The sequence below is a fragment of the Periophthalmus magnuspinnatus genome, chromosome 6 (genome assembly GCF_009829125.3).
Source record: "Periophthalmus magnuspinnatus isolate fPerMag1 chromosome 6, fPerMag1.2.pri, whole genome shotgun sequence".
In the NCBI taxonomy this organism is placed as follows: Eukaryota; Metazoa; Chordata; class Actinopteri; order Gobiiformes; family Gobiidae; genus Periophthalmus; species Periophthalmus magnuspinnatus.
Window position 1 is genome coordinate 8540600 of NC_047131.1, and position 16408 is coordinate 8557007.

Consider the following 16408-nt stretch of genomic DNA (forward strand, 5'->3'; position numbering starts at 1 on the left):
CCCGCCCTGGTCACTACTTTCCACAGGCGCTGCCCAAAAGCACAGAGGAAACAGTTATGGTTGGAAAGAAACAAATGACCTAATGCTTCAGCTAAACGTACAAATGAATTCTGTGTTTTATATTTGAAACGTAGGATTTTTACTACATTGAGCAGGAGGGTTACTCTACTGAAGATAGTAAAGGCGCTCGACCTGATTTTTACATCCTAATTACTCACCACAATGAGTTTATAAGCCAGCAAACTCATCTAGACCTTATGTGATATATCTGTACTGGGGCTAGTTTTGGTCAAATACATGCAAAAAAAGAAAGAAAAATAATCAGGTACAGGGCCTTTGATGAGAACAATATGAAACACAGCTCTTTTGGTGAAAACATGTGACATTTTTCCACCTCCCTAATCAGTGATAAAGAAAAACATTCCAAAAGGTTTTTATTCATTGCTCATATAATGAAAACTTTGTGAAAGTATTCAAAGTATCTGGAATACAGTACTTTGATTGGACCATGTCAGAATACTTTACAAAACTCATTTTAGTATTTTGTAACTAAATAGACTCAAGTATTATTAAAATTTCAATCTTTAGACACTAGAACAGGGGCCTCAAACACATTTTCACCAAGGGCCACATCAACAAAATGGCTGCTCTCAAAGGCCCAGATGTAAAATTTATCTAACAAATGTTTTAACTTGTTAGTTAACGTATGTATTACTTATTCAAGTTACAAATATTGCCTTTGCATCTGTCTAGATGTAAAAATATGGCTGTGTAACTGTGTATCTCCTGATAAAATGACATTTTAAGACCATCATACCTTTTGATTTACCCTGTCGAGGGCCACATAAAATGATGAGGAGGGCCACATTTGGAACGCGGGCCTTGAGTTTGTGAGAATGTGAATTTCAGCATTAAATAGTAGTACTTTCTTTTCTATTCCCATGTGTCCTTATATCTGTGTAATCCCTCAGTAGGTTCATAGTGGTCCATTGGTGTATATGTGTCTTATACGTCTGATGCCACTCAAGATCATTCTAAAGATATTCAGGAAAGATTCATTTCTGTCCTATGAATGTGACTTTTTTAGTATCAATACCAGCTCAAATGATTATCAGTATCGATATAGTAGTCCTATCTGATGTTCGATACTTCTGACAGCCCTATAGGTGTGAAGTCTCTCTCGTCTCATAACATGCTGCACTAGTCTCTTTATCCAAACATGACATCTATTCTTGGCGCAGCGCTAATGTGCGGGAGCTCCCTGAACAGTAGCGTCACTCATCACTGCGCGCCCCCCACGCTGCGTGCTTTCTGCTCTGTGGAGGCGGGAGCGCGCACGTCATCCATGAGCGCTGCGTCAGGGCTGAGCGGCGGCTGGACTCCTCGCCTCTGCCCGCTGCTTCACCATGGGTCTGGAGAAGGAGAAGCGGGATTCCAGCATCATTATGGACGAGGATGAGTTTAACCGCTCCATCGAGCCGATCCTGTCCGGGAAACAAGCGCTGTACGCGGACACGCCGGGCACACGCGACCCGCAGGACATCAACGCGCACCTCAAGGTAACAACAACAAAGTTTACAAAAACTCAAAGCGCGGCTGTCAGATACACTTGAATGATTTAAAACCCACTTGTAAACCCGCATTGTGTTCTGGTTATGATTTGTGCGCGCGGTGAATACCTGGAAGTGCCGCGCGTCAGGAGCGGAAAAGAGCGCGACGCGGCTCAAAGCGGCGTTGGACGGATCAAAACAAAGTCAATACAGTGAATCCAGAGAGTGGTGCGGCATAAACGACCAGTCATGCGTCAAATGTTTGGAGAAAGCGACCAGATACCCGTCAAAAAACTACGCGTCTCTGGTCTCGTAGTATCTGCAGTATCCGAGTACTTTAAGCCTATGGAAACAGTGACTATAATTGACACACAGTATATGTTCTTTGCATTGGTATGGTACTTCTCCAGTTCTGCTGCATGGAAATATTCAGTCACTTTGGCTTTTAAGAGTGAGAAAGCCAAGCGCCTGTAGCACACTGGCTGCTGCACCTTCATCATGATGTTGTAATGTAAAACCTGATTTGTTGAAGAGGCCATTAAAACTGTAAAATGCAAAGTAGCACTGAGAAATAATATTGTACTGGCCAAACTTTACACTCCCGATATGTTTGTTGACTCAGATCCAAGCTAAAAGAACAGGTTGTGCTCTGTAGGCCTGTACGATGCAGCTTCAAACTTGAAAAATCAAAACAAAATAGCAACTTCTGCCATAAAACTAAACGTCTATTTTGCTCGTTGGCTCAGTGTGGCACGATCCTACAGGCAATATATGCTCTCTTAGTGTCCTTGAGCAAGACACTTCTCCCACCTGCCCTGTATGAATGTGGAGTGTGTGCGTGTCGGTGGTGGGAGGGGCTGATGGTGCAGATTGGTGGCCTCACTTCTGTCAGTCTGTCCCAGGGCAGCTGTGGCCGCAATGGTAATTTACAAAGAACAAAACAGTGAATCAATGGAAAATGGTAAAAAGTTACTTTGAGCAACAACAACTGTTATTTGCAGCTAAAGGTAGGACCAAACCAGGACTAGACCAGGACAAGACCAGGACTAGACCAGGACAAGAATAGGTCTAAACCAAGTCTATGCCAGGACCAAACCGGCACTACACTAGAAATAAAGCAGCACAAAAACAGGACTAAACAAAGACTAAAATAGGATCAAACAAGGACCAAATCAGGACCAAACCAGGACCAAACCAGAACTAAACCAGGACCAAACCAGGACCAAACCCCAATAGTCTGACGTAGCCGCTGTTTGCAGGTGGTCTTTGAGGACGTGATCGCAGAGCCGCAGTCGTCTCACAGTTTTGATCGTGTTTGGATTTGGAGTCACGCCGGATTCGAACTCGTAAAGTTCCTGTTCTACCGCCTCCTGTCCACTCTGCTCGCGGTGCCCCTGGCCTTCATCCTGGGACTGCTCTTCGCCATCCTCAGCCTCATCCACATATGGTAACGACCGTGGCAGAGTGGTTTGCCTGTCTCCTCCTCTCTGGAAGGAGGTTGTGGGTTCAAATCCTAAAATCTGCTTAATCTGCAGCATTGTCAGCTTAACCTCCCATGCAGAAATTATTACATTACTATGACTAGAGTGTAAAAAGTGTCTTGCCCAGAGACACAAAAACATAATAGTAGTTTGGTTTGGGACAAAATCTGAACCGGCAACTCTTTAACAATAACTTATTTAACATTTTGCCATAACTGCAAATTCAGCTGGAGCTGTTCAAAATGAAATCATAACCATGGCTTTTGGGACAGTGTGTTTGACCTTATAAGGAGAATGAAAACAGTGCGTCGGAGTAAATATCGTGTTAGCGTGTGTTGCTAACGGTAACGGGTTTGAATGTGTTGTTGTTTCAAAGAGAAGTTGAAAAAAGCGAGATGAATACTTGGCCCTGTCTGAAAATCTGAAGAATTTGAAGAGTTTGTGTCAAAGTTGACGTCAAGAGCTGAACAGTAAAGAACAAGAACTGTAGACGAGATAAAGGGAGAGGGAGGAGGGAGGGAGAGGGATGAGGGAAAGAGAGAGGGAGCGAGGGAGGGAGGAGAGAGAGAAGAAGCAGGGAAAGAGAGAGGAAGGAGAAAGGGAGGAGAGGAGGAGAGAGGGAGAGCAAGAGGGCGAGAGAGGGAGAGCGAGAGGGAGAGAAAGAGGAGAAAGAGAGGGAGGAGAGAATGAGAGGGGAAGAGGGAGGGAGGAGAGAGGGTGCGGGAGGAGAAAGGGAGAGAGCGAGGGGGGAGAAGAGAGAGAAAGAGAAAGGAAAAGACGAGAGAGAAAAGGATGAGTTAACTGGGGAAAAGAGAGAAAGCAAGGAGGGTTAGACTCACAGCACTTATAGAAACATGGTCCATTTGACATTTGACCCATCCTTCAGTGTCTCTGGGTTAAACCTGTTAGGAGCAGTGGACCCGGGATCCAGGATATGAGAAGAGAGAGGGCTAACCACTCTGCCACTGTGACTCCAAACATGTTCTCCAACTTCATGCTTGTTTTTTAAAATCAGACCTATTGTGCAGAATGGACGTATCAGAGCTTTTTAGCATGTTATAGTTATTTCCTGTCAACATTTACTCACCTGAAGTTGTATTTGAGTGATTCATGTTTGAGCATTCTTTAATTTTTTTTTTAATGAATATTGTGATTTAAAATGTGTAAATTCTATCATAATGATCCACAGGTGTCATAGATTATAATTATAGAGCAGACACAAGCACAATAGGTCCGCTTTAAACACAAAATATTTTAACTTGACCTAACGTGAAGTTCTCCTCATTCATAAATCATAATTTTGTTGGAGTCAAAGGGTTAATTTACACCTGCGGCTCCTCCTCTGGCTCAGCTCTCAAAATGAATCATTAAAATGTCAAAAAACTGTCCAAATTTTTAAAACATGTCCAGTTGATTCTCAGGTGAAATCAGGAGTTTAACCCACAACCTCCTCACTGAAAGGAGGAGACAGGATAACCACTCTGCCACACTTCTGAAGTATAGACCTTTACTATTACTGCAGTTATGAAGTAATTTTTCCAGCCCAGTGGTGGAAAGTGTTTGGAATGTGTAGTCCCTGTGTGAAAATGAGAAAAAACCCTGTTAGTTTTCCAGAGTTTAGGAGCTGAGTGGAACATTTTTAAATAAAGTTTTGAGTTTGAACTCCAGGAAGTGGGGTCAAAGTGCACGGGTTCCTTCACAGATGTACATAAACATGGAGGGAGAGGTGTGGAAGAAACGTTTACTCAAGATTTGTTTGTTCCAGGGGTGATTTGAGGTAATGTCACGAAGGAAAAACAGCTCAGGGACTATAAATCAGGTCTTTTACAGTACGGAGGTTGTGGGTTAGATTCCTCTCTGTGTTGCTGTGGCAGAGTGGTTATCCTGTCTCCTCCTTTCACTCAGGGGGTTGGGATTAGTAGTAACTTTGTGCAGCAAGATGAATTCTCGTGATATGTGTGAGCGATCTGGCCTGGCTCCTGCTGTTGTGTTTGGGACCACCTGTGGTTTTGACCAATCACAGAGCAGCATTGTGGTTTGGGCGGAGCCGAAGTTGACGCGCCCAATGAACCAAAACAAACACGGTGACGCTGATGAGTACAATACAGACTGTTTAGTTTGTGAAAATGGCACAGAAAGAAGTGCTTTGTGCTTTTGTGGAGGAAAGACGTCTGTGCTTTTCTAAAACTGAGTTAGATTTTTTGTCTTAGTTTGCCTTTGTGACACTTTGACCAATCAGATTCAAATATCTGTCTGGATGTTTCACCTTTTCATGATCAATTTCTGTGAGAGTTGTTACAGTAAAATGTGTAAAACTCAACTCACAGAGCGTCACATCAGCCTCGTGTGAGCCAGATTCAGTAGCCATTGTAGTAGTAGAAGTAATACTACTAGTATTGAGTAGTTATTGTAATAGTTGTAGTTGCACTAGTAGCAGTAGTAGTAACCATTGTAGTAGTAGCAGTAACATCACTAGTAGCAGTAGTGGTAACTGTAGTAGTAATAGTAACAGTAGCAGTAGTAGAAATAGTCTTCTCCCTTCCGTCCATCCTGGTGGTTCCGTTTATACACAGTAGTTGTAACAGTAGTAGTAGTAGTAGTAGTAGTAGTAGTAGTAGTAGTAGTAGTATTAATAGTCCTCTCCTTCCCTCCAGGCTGGTGGTGCCGTGCATACACATTAGTAGTTGTAGTAGTAGTAGTAATAGTAGTAGTAGTAGTAGTAGTAGTAGTAGTAGTAGTAGTAGTATCAATAGTGTTCTCCTTCCCTCCAGGCTGGTGGTCCCGTGCATACACATTAGTAGTTGTAGTAGTAGTAGTAGTAGTAGTATTAATAGTCCTCTCCTTCCCTCCAGGCTGGTGGTCCCGTGCATACACATTAGTAGTTGTAGTAGTAGTAGTAGTAGTAGTATTAATAGTCCTCTCCTTCCCTCCAGGCTGGTGGTCCCGTGCATACACATTAGTAGTTGTAGTAGTAGTAGTAGTAGTAGTATTAATAGTCCTCTCCTTCCCTCCAGGCTGGTGGTCCCGTGCATACACAGTGTCCTCATGCTCCTTCCTTCACTGAAGATCATCTGGAGAAGTTTGATGGACTCATTCGTGTCTCCACTTTTCACCAGCGCTGGAAAAATCTTCTCCTCTGTCCGAGTCACGGCTGTGGAATACTGACCCGGATCAGATTAAACGAGCCAGGACTGGAGCTAAACTAACCCCACTGTTTCCACCACTGGGACCAGGACTCGAGAGCCAAACTAGGACCAGATCTGGACCAAAAACATATACTGTCAATTTAAAGTCTTAAATAAGTTAAAATAGCTTGAAGAGGAAGAGGTCAATGGTACAAGTTACATTTTACTGATATCTGATACTTAAAGCTTCACCATGTAACTTTTCTGGTTGGGGATCTGCAGTTCTCGTCTCCATGGAGATGTTTTTGCTAATTCCATTCAATTACAATTTTGTATTGTTCAAAAATACCTTAAAAACACACGCACCTTCACAGACCTGACTTGTAATCTGGTTTTCTTGTTCCATGGAGATATTTTAAGTGTAATGCTGTACTGTGGAAAATTCTATGCACAGCTGTGAAATGTCCATGGAGACGAGCTAAACTTACATAGTGTTCTTTTAAAATAATACTAATAAGTAAACATGTACAATTGAACTTCAACTCAATTCAAAGAAGATATAAGTCATTTTTTATTGGTAAATATAAAATCTACAAATAAAAATGGTTCTGGAGCCATTTGAACTTATTTAAGATTGCAGCTTTTCCAGTTTGATAATTTTGTACTGACCTTTTAACAACATTACTAACTCAAATACACGATATCGAGAAACATGGAAACATGACAAAAGTTTAAAAAATGGAGAATCGTTGTTGTAGTCACATGACCAGGTAATTTTATGTTTTTATTGACACTGCCGAACGCATGTTTTTATGACGAGGGATGGCGAGAGTATTGGTTTATCGATAATTGTTTTTGATAAATACTCCAAAAATGTCACCCAAATGTAAAGTACTTTTTATTTTATAATACTTTCATTAAGCTATAGTCACAATCTAGAGGATTTGACAATGAAAGTGAAATAAAGCTGAACTACGTAGCTTTTACAGTGCTGGGCCTGACACCTGCTTGTCTCCTTGGAGATGTTATTGCTTTGAATTGCGGAGAATGTTACACTGTATGGCATTAAACGTATCTATCTTATCCACGTTACAGTTCAGATTTGTGGAGAAGCGACACCCCTCACTGTACAAATACATGTTTTACAGGCAATAGGTGAATGCATCCTAGTTAGGTCAGTTTAATGCCATACTGTGGACTATTCCAGCAGAAAAGTTATGTAGTTTAAAGGTTTGGATGATTCTCAAAAATCATCCAAATTGGTGGGATAAAACCTGTTGTAAATATAAATTATAATTTTAAACCAATCAAGAAGCAATTTGTAAAGAAAATAAAAAAATATGTTGAAAATTACAGGAAGTGGAGAGTTCTGTTTTAGAGAGTCCCACATTGATGACATCACACCGGGAGAATTCTGTCTAAAAGTTTGGCACAATAAGCTTTGAGCACAACAGCGCCCCACAAACTCACTGTTAGCGTCACTACTTCCTGTCCAATTGTATTTTTATGGTGTTTTTTGCCGAGTCACCCTAAAATGAATAAGTAATTAAAGATGAAGCAGTGGACAGGATGCTGCGGATGTTAAACACTCGACAAGACAGACGTTTGTGTCTCAATGCTAACGCTAATGCTAATTTGAGCCATAATAAATATTTAAAAAACACCACAAACTCAAGTATTCTGCATATAAAATAATTGGGTAGTCTTTATTTTAATGAATTTGAATTGAATCTGTTATTTATTTTATGTATTTAATAAAATTTTAATAAAAGTGACTATTAGCTTTGGGACAAAGTAAGCTAGCTAGCGTGTTGCCGTGCACAGGTCCTAGTTACCTACAAGAAACACATTTTTTCTGATACTTAAACATTATTTCAACAAAATAAAGATATCCTCTAATATTTGTCTGATAAAAATGTCTGTGTACATTAGAGGAGTTTGGGCCCAGTGTTCTGTATGGTTGCTATGTGGTTGCTAGGTGACAGTTATGGAATCCTCAGTGTGATGTCATGATTTCCAACCAGGAAGTAAAATTTTAAACCAAAAAAATGACCAAAAAACTGGGAAAAGAACTGTACTTTTTTGTGTGAAATCTTAAATATTCTGATCTTAAGTGTGTTTTAGTAAAATGAGTAGTTTTACTGGTCATAGGCTCTTTAAATGTCATGTGACTATTGTTGGATCATAATGGTAAATCATGATGTTTTCTAATAGTTATACTAAAAGCTTGATTTGGTGACTTCCTGGTTCACATGAGACAGTTTGCTGTACACTCATATTTGCTTGAATCGAATGAAAATATTTGCTCCAACAAAATTATAATCTGTATATAACGGCTTTGCTTTGAATAGTTTGGAGGAATAACGTCTTAAACAGAGAGATTTATAATGTCAAAATGAACTGGTGTATTATATTTTTAAAGGGCTAAAATGTAAAATAAAAACCTGTTTATTGTTCTGTTAAAGCCAGAGTCACTTTAACATTTGCAACTGACAATGTAAAAAGATCCGTGACCCTCCTCATCCTGAGTGTTTCTGTGGAGCATTCAAATAAAACACATGGAAACTGTATTTGTCCTGGAAGTATTCACTAAACTATATTATAGTTTCTTTCCCTCTTTCTCTTCCTTCAACCCATATTCTTTCTCTCCTCTCTCCCTCCTCTCTCTCCCTCTGTCCTTACCTTACCTCCTCCTTGTCCCTCTCCTCTCTCTCCCTCCTCTTTCTCTTCCCTCGCTCTTTTTTATTCTCTCCCTCTTCCCCTCATTTTACCTCCTCCTCTCTCCCCCCTATTTCTCTTCCCTCCTTCTGTTCCATTCTCTCTCTCCTCTCCCTCTTCCCTTCACTTTACCTCCTCCTCTCTCCTCCATATTTCTTTTCCCTTCTTCTGTTCTATTCTCTCTCCTCTCCCTCTTCCCTTCACCTCACCATCTCCTCTCTCGTCCCTCTTTCTCTTCCCTCATTCTCTTATATTCTCTCTCTCCTCTCACCCTCCTCTCCCTCTTTCCTTTTCTATACTTCCTCCTCTGTCCTCCCTCTTTCTCTTCCCTCGCTCTCTTATATTCTCTCTCCTCCCTCCCTCATCTATCCCTTTCCTTCACTTTACCTCCTTCTCTCTCCTCCTCTCTTCCCTCATCCACTTATATTCTCTCTTCTCTCTCCTACTCCTATTTCACTTCTCTCTCATACCTCACCCCTCTACCGCCTCCTGTCTCTTTCTACCGCTACCTCTATCACTTCCTCATTTCCATTCTCTCCCTCCCCCCTCTCCCTATTCCTATCTTTCTATCCCTCGTCTTCCACTCTCTTTTCCCTCTGACACCTGCCTCCTTTCTCTCCGCACCCCTTACTCTCCCTCATTCTCTTCCTCACTCCTTTTATTTTTCTCTATCACTGCTCTTCTTCTCTATCCCTCTCATTCTCTCTCTTTGTCCCTCTCCCTCTCTCCTCCTCTTCCCTCTCTCCCCCTTCCCTTTCCTCTCCCTCACTCCTTTCATTTGTCTCTATCCCTCCTCTTCTTCCCTATCTTTCTCCTTTGCCTTCGCTCTCTCCTCCCCTCCATCTCCTCCCCTCCCTCTGTTCCCTCTCCCCTGCTCCGTCTCTCCTCCTCTCCACTCTCTTCCCTCCCTCTCCTCCCCCTCTCCTCCCTTTCCCCTGTTCCCTCTTTCCTCCCCCTCCCTCCCTCCCTCCCTCCCTCTCTTCACAAACGTACAGTACATCTCTCTTGTTGAGATGAATCACAGACTTGTTTCAGTGGAATAAACCTGGGGCTGAACAGCTGCAGGGTTCATCTGTGTTTAACTCATTTAAGAGTGACTTTATAAGAACTACACTGAGCACAAATCTGCTATTATCTTCTACTTGTAAAAAAATTTGTATTGGTTTATCAATTTCCTTTCATTTTTCTCATAGACTTTTGTAAAATTTCAAATATTAAGATTTCAAAAACATCGCAGAGGTTAACTAGCTACATGCTAACTAATATCCATAGCACCGTTGTTGTCCAAAAAGCTAATACAAAATGCAAGATTGGGCAAAATGTTAGTTAAGTTATTAAAACTTATCGGTTCATAAAGTTTCAGAAACAGATTTGAAGTAAAACGTCTTGTGGTCATGAGTTACCATGGAGCTGATCGGCCCTGAGCTTTCACACTTTTAATATTAATGTTTTTCAGAAAGTCTATGGAGAAAATGAATGAGACAATGAAGGTCACTGTCGAGCTCCATAACCTAAAGATGCATTATGTAACTTTTACTGATGGGTCTATCACCTGCTTGTCTCCATGGAGAAGTTATTGCTTTTCCGAGAATGTTCCACAGTATGGCATTAAACGTTCCTATATTCTTAGAGTTAAACAGCTGGCGCCACTAGGCCAAGTTACAGATCAGATCTGTGGAATGCATGTTTTTCTATGTATTTCTGCGCAATAAAACATCTATTCATGGGTTTCGTCTTCCAGTTATATGCAAGATTATGATGACTTTATCTCTCTCAGAAGATATATTTTGTTGTTGATCACTATAGCAACGGTTCTAATTTTACATCACTCTAGACCCATGAATAATTGAATAAAATGCAAAATAGATCAGTTTAATGCTATCCTCTGGAACATTCCACGCAAGCAATAACATCGCCATAGAGACAAGATGATGGTGTACGGTTCAATAATAGTGTTTTACCTAGAATGTTCCTCAGTATGGCATTACAGGATAAATGAACCCTTTTGCATTCTTGCTGAAAATATCATGAAAAACAAACATTCTTGCTGTGAGTGAGGCTGTTTCTCCACAGATCTGACCTGTAACTTTGCTTGATGGTTTTACCTGCCTCTCTGCATGAAGACAGACAAGGTTAATGCCATACTGTGGAGCATTCTAGGCAGGGCAACAACATCTCCAAGGAGAAGAGCAGGGACACTCCACCAGAAACGTTACATAGTGAATCTTTAAACCAATCAAAGTCATTCAAACATGAGTTTTGAAAACACAAAACACCATTGTATAGAGCAGAGGATGCAAAGCTGATTAAATAAGCTCTACACAAAAGCTGTTAGGCATGCAAGACATAAATGAAAGAAGATTTAGAGCAGAAATGAAGTGTTGTGAAGATGTTTGGGGCACCACCTTATGACATCACTGAGTGGAACAGAGTGTTTTTTAGCTCTGGAGAAAGAAACACTACATATGCAGGATTACTCAAACATGCTAAATAAAACAAAACAGAACTCGAGGTGTTTCAGCTTCTTGTAGGTGACATTTTGAGGACTTTTTACAGTTCAAAAGATAAGATTTAGTTTAACTTGCCAATTACTAAGGAAACTGTAGGCTACAAAATTCTCCTCATTCTGAAAGCCATGGATAGTGTTTGAGGATTTGCTTATTGTCTGCGTGTGCATTCAAAACAGAATGAATATCCCAGCTCTTCTGGTCCTGATCTGGTTTAAATCCCTGTGTAGACCTGGTTTCTGGTTGAGTCCATTGTTCCTGTGACACACCTCTCTCTGTTTTGCTCTTTGTGTAGTGCAGTCAGTGAGCCCTTAGGAAACGAAGAGACAGCTACAGCAGACAAAACTCTGCTCTTTTCACACACTGTCGAGAGCAAAATAAGACTTGAATTAAAGGTGTACATAAACAATGATCATAAAATTTGCTTTAAGAGAAGACTGCAGAATAAAAACCTTTCAGTCGTATGCACAGCTAAACAGAACTGTTTTGAGCCTGGATTTAAACATTGTCAAAGTAGAGTCCTGTCTCACATCTTCAGGAAGAATGTTCCAGGTTTTAGATGCAAAAAACTGAAACACTGATTCTCCATGTTTAGTCCTGACTCTGGGCAGCAGCAGGAGGCCGGTCCCTAAAGCCCTCAGAGTCTATTTTTTGAGCCACAGGAGCCAGTGCAAAGACCTGAGCACAGGACTTATGTGCTTGTACTTCCTGGTTCTAGTCAGGACCTGAGCAGCAGTGTTCTGGATGTACTGCAGCTGTGTTAAGGCTCGTTTGGAGAGGCCAGTGAGCAGGACGTTACAGTAGTCTAACCTACTGGAGACAAATGCATGGATAAGTCTCTCTAAGAATGGTTTTGAGTTCATTAATAGTTCTAGATTTCTCACCTGATTTGAAGGTTTTAGAGAGAGAGACTGGAGGTGACTGCTGACACTTTCTCTATGTTTCTGTGGGTCAAAGATGATGACTTCAGTCTTGTTTAAGTTTATCAGGAGAAAGTTGTTTTTCATCCACACACTGATCTGTTTAATGCAGTGGCGGAGTGAATCCACTGGTCCATATTCTCCTGCTGTAGTGAGACATAGATCTGAGTGTCATCTGCAGAGTTGTGGTAGGACACATTATTGCTGCGAATTAACTGACAGTATGGCAGCATGTAGAGATTGAACAACAGGGGTCCCAGGATTGACCCCTGGGGCACCCCATAGGTCAGAGACATTTTATCTGAGATAACAAAAGCTGAAGTTAAATCTGTCAACTGGACAAAATGTTTTGTCCTGTTGACAGATTTAACTTTGGCTTTTGTTATGGATCAGACCTGGATGACTGAAGGATTACGCAGACAGATTTTCCAGTTTCAACAATGTACTCCCCGTCTTTAGACATAACTTCAGAGTAAAAAGCAGGCAACACAATCGGGCCAAGTTATGGGTCCAATCTGTGGAGGGACAACCCCACTAACAATAAGAATGAATGTTGTTTAAAGTATTTTTCAGCAATAAAAACACCTGTGATTGAATAAATAGGTAGATGAGTTTAATGTGGAACATTCCAAGCAAATCATTCACATCTCCATGACAGTGCTCCCTCTAAAGAAAAAGTGACAATGTGCCTTGAGGAATAATTATACCTTGTGTGGTCTGAAGTTTTCTTGAGATCAGATACATTTACTCTATTAATATTATCAGATATGTTTGAGCAGGTATTTTTGATTGGTTCAAACATGAACGCATGAATCACTCAAAATACAACTCTGAGCAGGCTCACCATGGGAGCTGTCATCATAACATGGTTCAAAGCATTTGGTTTTTCATTTTAACAATGCTGAGATACAATTTATTGAAATGGTCAGCTTGGGTGTTTTTAATGGAGAGGTCTAGAGCCAATCCTCTGTCAGTAAAAACATGTGGTTTGAAGCACATGGAGCTTTGGAGGAAAACATTTGAATATTTTTGGTTTAAAATGGCGGCTATTCAAAGTCCGCCTGGTTAATGTTCAGGTCAGAAAACCAAAATTATAGTTCTTAATAATATCTAAACTTTAAATGTGTAATATGCGTTTTTTTCTGGTGGAGCATCAGCCACCTGCTTGTTTCCATGGAGACATTTGTTGCTTTGTTTAGTATATCGCATTAAACTTATCTGGAAACATTCAGGCCAAGTTACAGGTCAGATCTGTGGAGAGACACCCCACTCAAAGTAAGAATGCATGTTTTCATAGTGCATTTCTGAGCAATAAAACATCTGTAACTGATTGAATGTGAGATAGATCGGTTTAATGCCATACTAGGGAACATTTCAGGCAAGTAATCAAATCTCCATGGGAACAAGTAGGTAGGAGATTCTCCACCAGAAAAGTGCTTTAAATATGTGTGTGTTTGTCAGTGTCATATCTTCAGTTCTGTGGCACAGCTCCAGCTCCAGTCGTTTGAAACCAGTCCTGCTTCTCCTGAGTTCAAGCGATTCACAAACACTGACTTTGGTTAAACAATGAATGTAACATTATTAAACAGGTGAGGTAAGGCGTAGGTCAGAGGACAGGTGAGTGACGGGTGAGGTAAGGCATAGGTCAGAGGACAGGTGAGTGACGGGTGAGGTAAGGCATAGGTCAGAGGACAAGTGAGTGACAGGTGAGGTAAGGCATAGGTCAGAGGACAGGTGAGTGACAGGTGAGGTAAGGCATAGGTCAGAGGACAGGTGAGTGACGGGTGAGGTAAGGCATAGGTCAGAGGACAGGTGAGATAGTGACAGGTGAGGTAAGGCATAGGTCAGAGGACAGGTGAGTGACAGGTGAGGTAAGGCGTAGGTCAGAGGACAGGTGAGATAGTGACAGGTGAGGTAAGGCATAGGTCAGAGGACAAGTGAGTGACAGGTGAGGTAAGGCATAGGTCAGAGGACAGGTGAGTGACAGGTGAGGTAAGGCGTAGGTCAGAGGACAGGTGAGATAGTGACAGGTGAGGTAAGGCATAGGTCAGAGGACAAGTGAGTGACAGGTGAGGTAAGGCATAGGTCAGAGGACAAGTGAGTGACAGGTGAGGTAAGGCATAGGTCAGAGGACAGGTGAGTGACGGGTGAGGTAAGGCATAGGTCAGAGGACAAGTGAGTGACAGGTGAGGTAAGGCATAGGTCAGAGGACAGGTGAGTGACAGGTGAGGTAAGGCATAGGTCAGAGGACAGGTGAGTGACAGGTGAGGTAAGGCGTAGGTCAGAGGACAGGTGAGATAGTGACAGGTGAGGTAAGGCATAGGTCAGAGGACAGGTGAGTGACCGGTGAGGTAAGGCGTAAGTCAGAGGACAGGTGAGTGACAGGTGAGGTAAGGCCTAGGTCAGAGGACAGGTGAGATAGTGACAGGTGAGGTAAGGCATAGGTCAGAGGACAGGTGAGTGACAGGTGAGGTAAGGCGTAGGTCAGAGAACAGGTGAGTGACAGTTGAGGTAAGGCGTAGGTCAGAGGACAGGTGAGATAGTGACAGGTGAGGTAAGGCGTAGGTCAGAGGACAGGTGAGTGACGGGTGAGGTAAGGCGTAAGTCAGAGGACAGGTGAGTGACAGGTGAGGTAAGGCCTAGGTCAGAGGACAGGTGAGGACACGTGAGGTTAGGTATAGGTGAGTGACAGGTGAGGCAGTGCCAAGTGAAGGCAGGTGAAGTCAGGTATACCACGATGATTAAAAAAAAACCTCTTTTAGACAATAGAATGTGATTTTCAACATTAAATGGTAGTACTTTGTTTTCTATTCCCATGTGGCCTTATATCTGTGTAATCCCTCAGTGTGCAGATAGGTTCCATTGTGGTCCATGTGTGTATACTAGTCTATGTGTCTTATACTTGTACATAGTTAGCATTATACAAGTACACAAAGAGGTTTGAATCTACTCAAAAAAGTACAATTACCCCAAAATTATAGTAATAGCATTTGTATTTAGTTACTTCTGCCTCTGGGCACAAGCGGTAACAGGTGACAACAGGTGAGGACAGGTGAGGACAGGTGAGGACAGACGAGCTCTTCACACTATTACACTTTCAAACATATTTACAGTGAGACAACTTCAAAACAGCTCTCACCTCGAAATAGGGTCAAGGATCAAAACAAGTGTGTAAACACATTCTGCAAAATTTAAAGGCACTCTATGTCACTATTCTGGGAGGTGATCTGCTGCCTTCTTGTCTCCATAGAGATGTTATTGCTTTGCCTGGAATGTTCCACAGTATGGCATTATGGCATGGTGACAGGTGTTTTTATAGGTCAATATTGGGAGCGGGTAGATCTGGCCTGTATTTTGCCCTTGTGGCGTCACCAGTGTGTCTGCAGTAATGCGTTTAATAAAAATGCTTTAATCTTGTACAGCGTTTTTCCAGACGCTCAAAGTCGATTTACAGTTTTGTGCATTATTCATTCTCAGACTGACCACAACACTCAAACACACCACATTTATACTGGGGAATTTGGGTGAAGCGTCTTGCCTAGGGACACAACAGTTTTTGCCTCACTGTGGCTCCTGGTTTTCTCAGCAGTCTCTAGGCCCAGCCCTGCTTATCTTCAGAGATCTGATGAGATCAGGCTTTGACAAGGACAAGGAGGTTGTCAAAAATCATAACAAGATTTAAAGTTCTCACATCGATCTCTCTCCCCCTCTAATCTCTTCTCTCCTGAGTCTCTCTCACACTTTCTCTCCCTCCCTCCCTCCCTCCCTCCCTCAGTCTTGTATGAGTTCTATCACTTTCGCTGTGAAGGCTGCAGCTGGAGCAGAGTCAGAGGAATGTAAACAGACCAGACCCACCTGTGCTCACAACAACAGCCTTACTGAGACATTAACTTTACCGCACAATTGAACACAACAACTTTACAGAGACACAAACTATAGCTCACAGTCGACAGGAGAACTAAATAAAAACACAACAAACACAAGAGCTGACTGCGTATAAAGGTGTACTGTGTAACTTTTCAGGTAGGCGGTCTGCTGTCTTTTTGTCTCCATGGAGATGCAATTGCTTTGTCTGGACCACAGCATGACAACAGTGGGGTTGCCTCT

At 41.9% G+C, this 16408-nt stretch overlaps 1 protein-coding gene across 1 annotated transcript; it reads left to right on the plus strand.

The window, feature by feature from the left end:
• The first annotated feature begins 1318 nt into the window (after positions 1-1318).
• cav2 (caveolin 2) lies at positions 1319-8725 on the plus strand. Its single transcript, XM_033968568.2, has 3 exons — positions 1319-1559; positions 2810-2997; positions 6046-8725. Exons 1-3 carry the CDS (start codon positions 1407-1409, stop codon positions 6194-6196), a joined length of 492 nt encoding a protein of 163 aa, XP_033824459.1. The 5' UTR covers positions 1319-1406; the 3' UTR covers positions 6197-8725.
• Positions 8726-16408: the final 7683 nt, after the last annotated feature.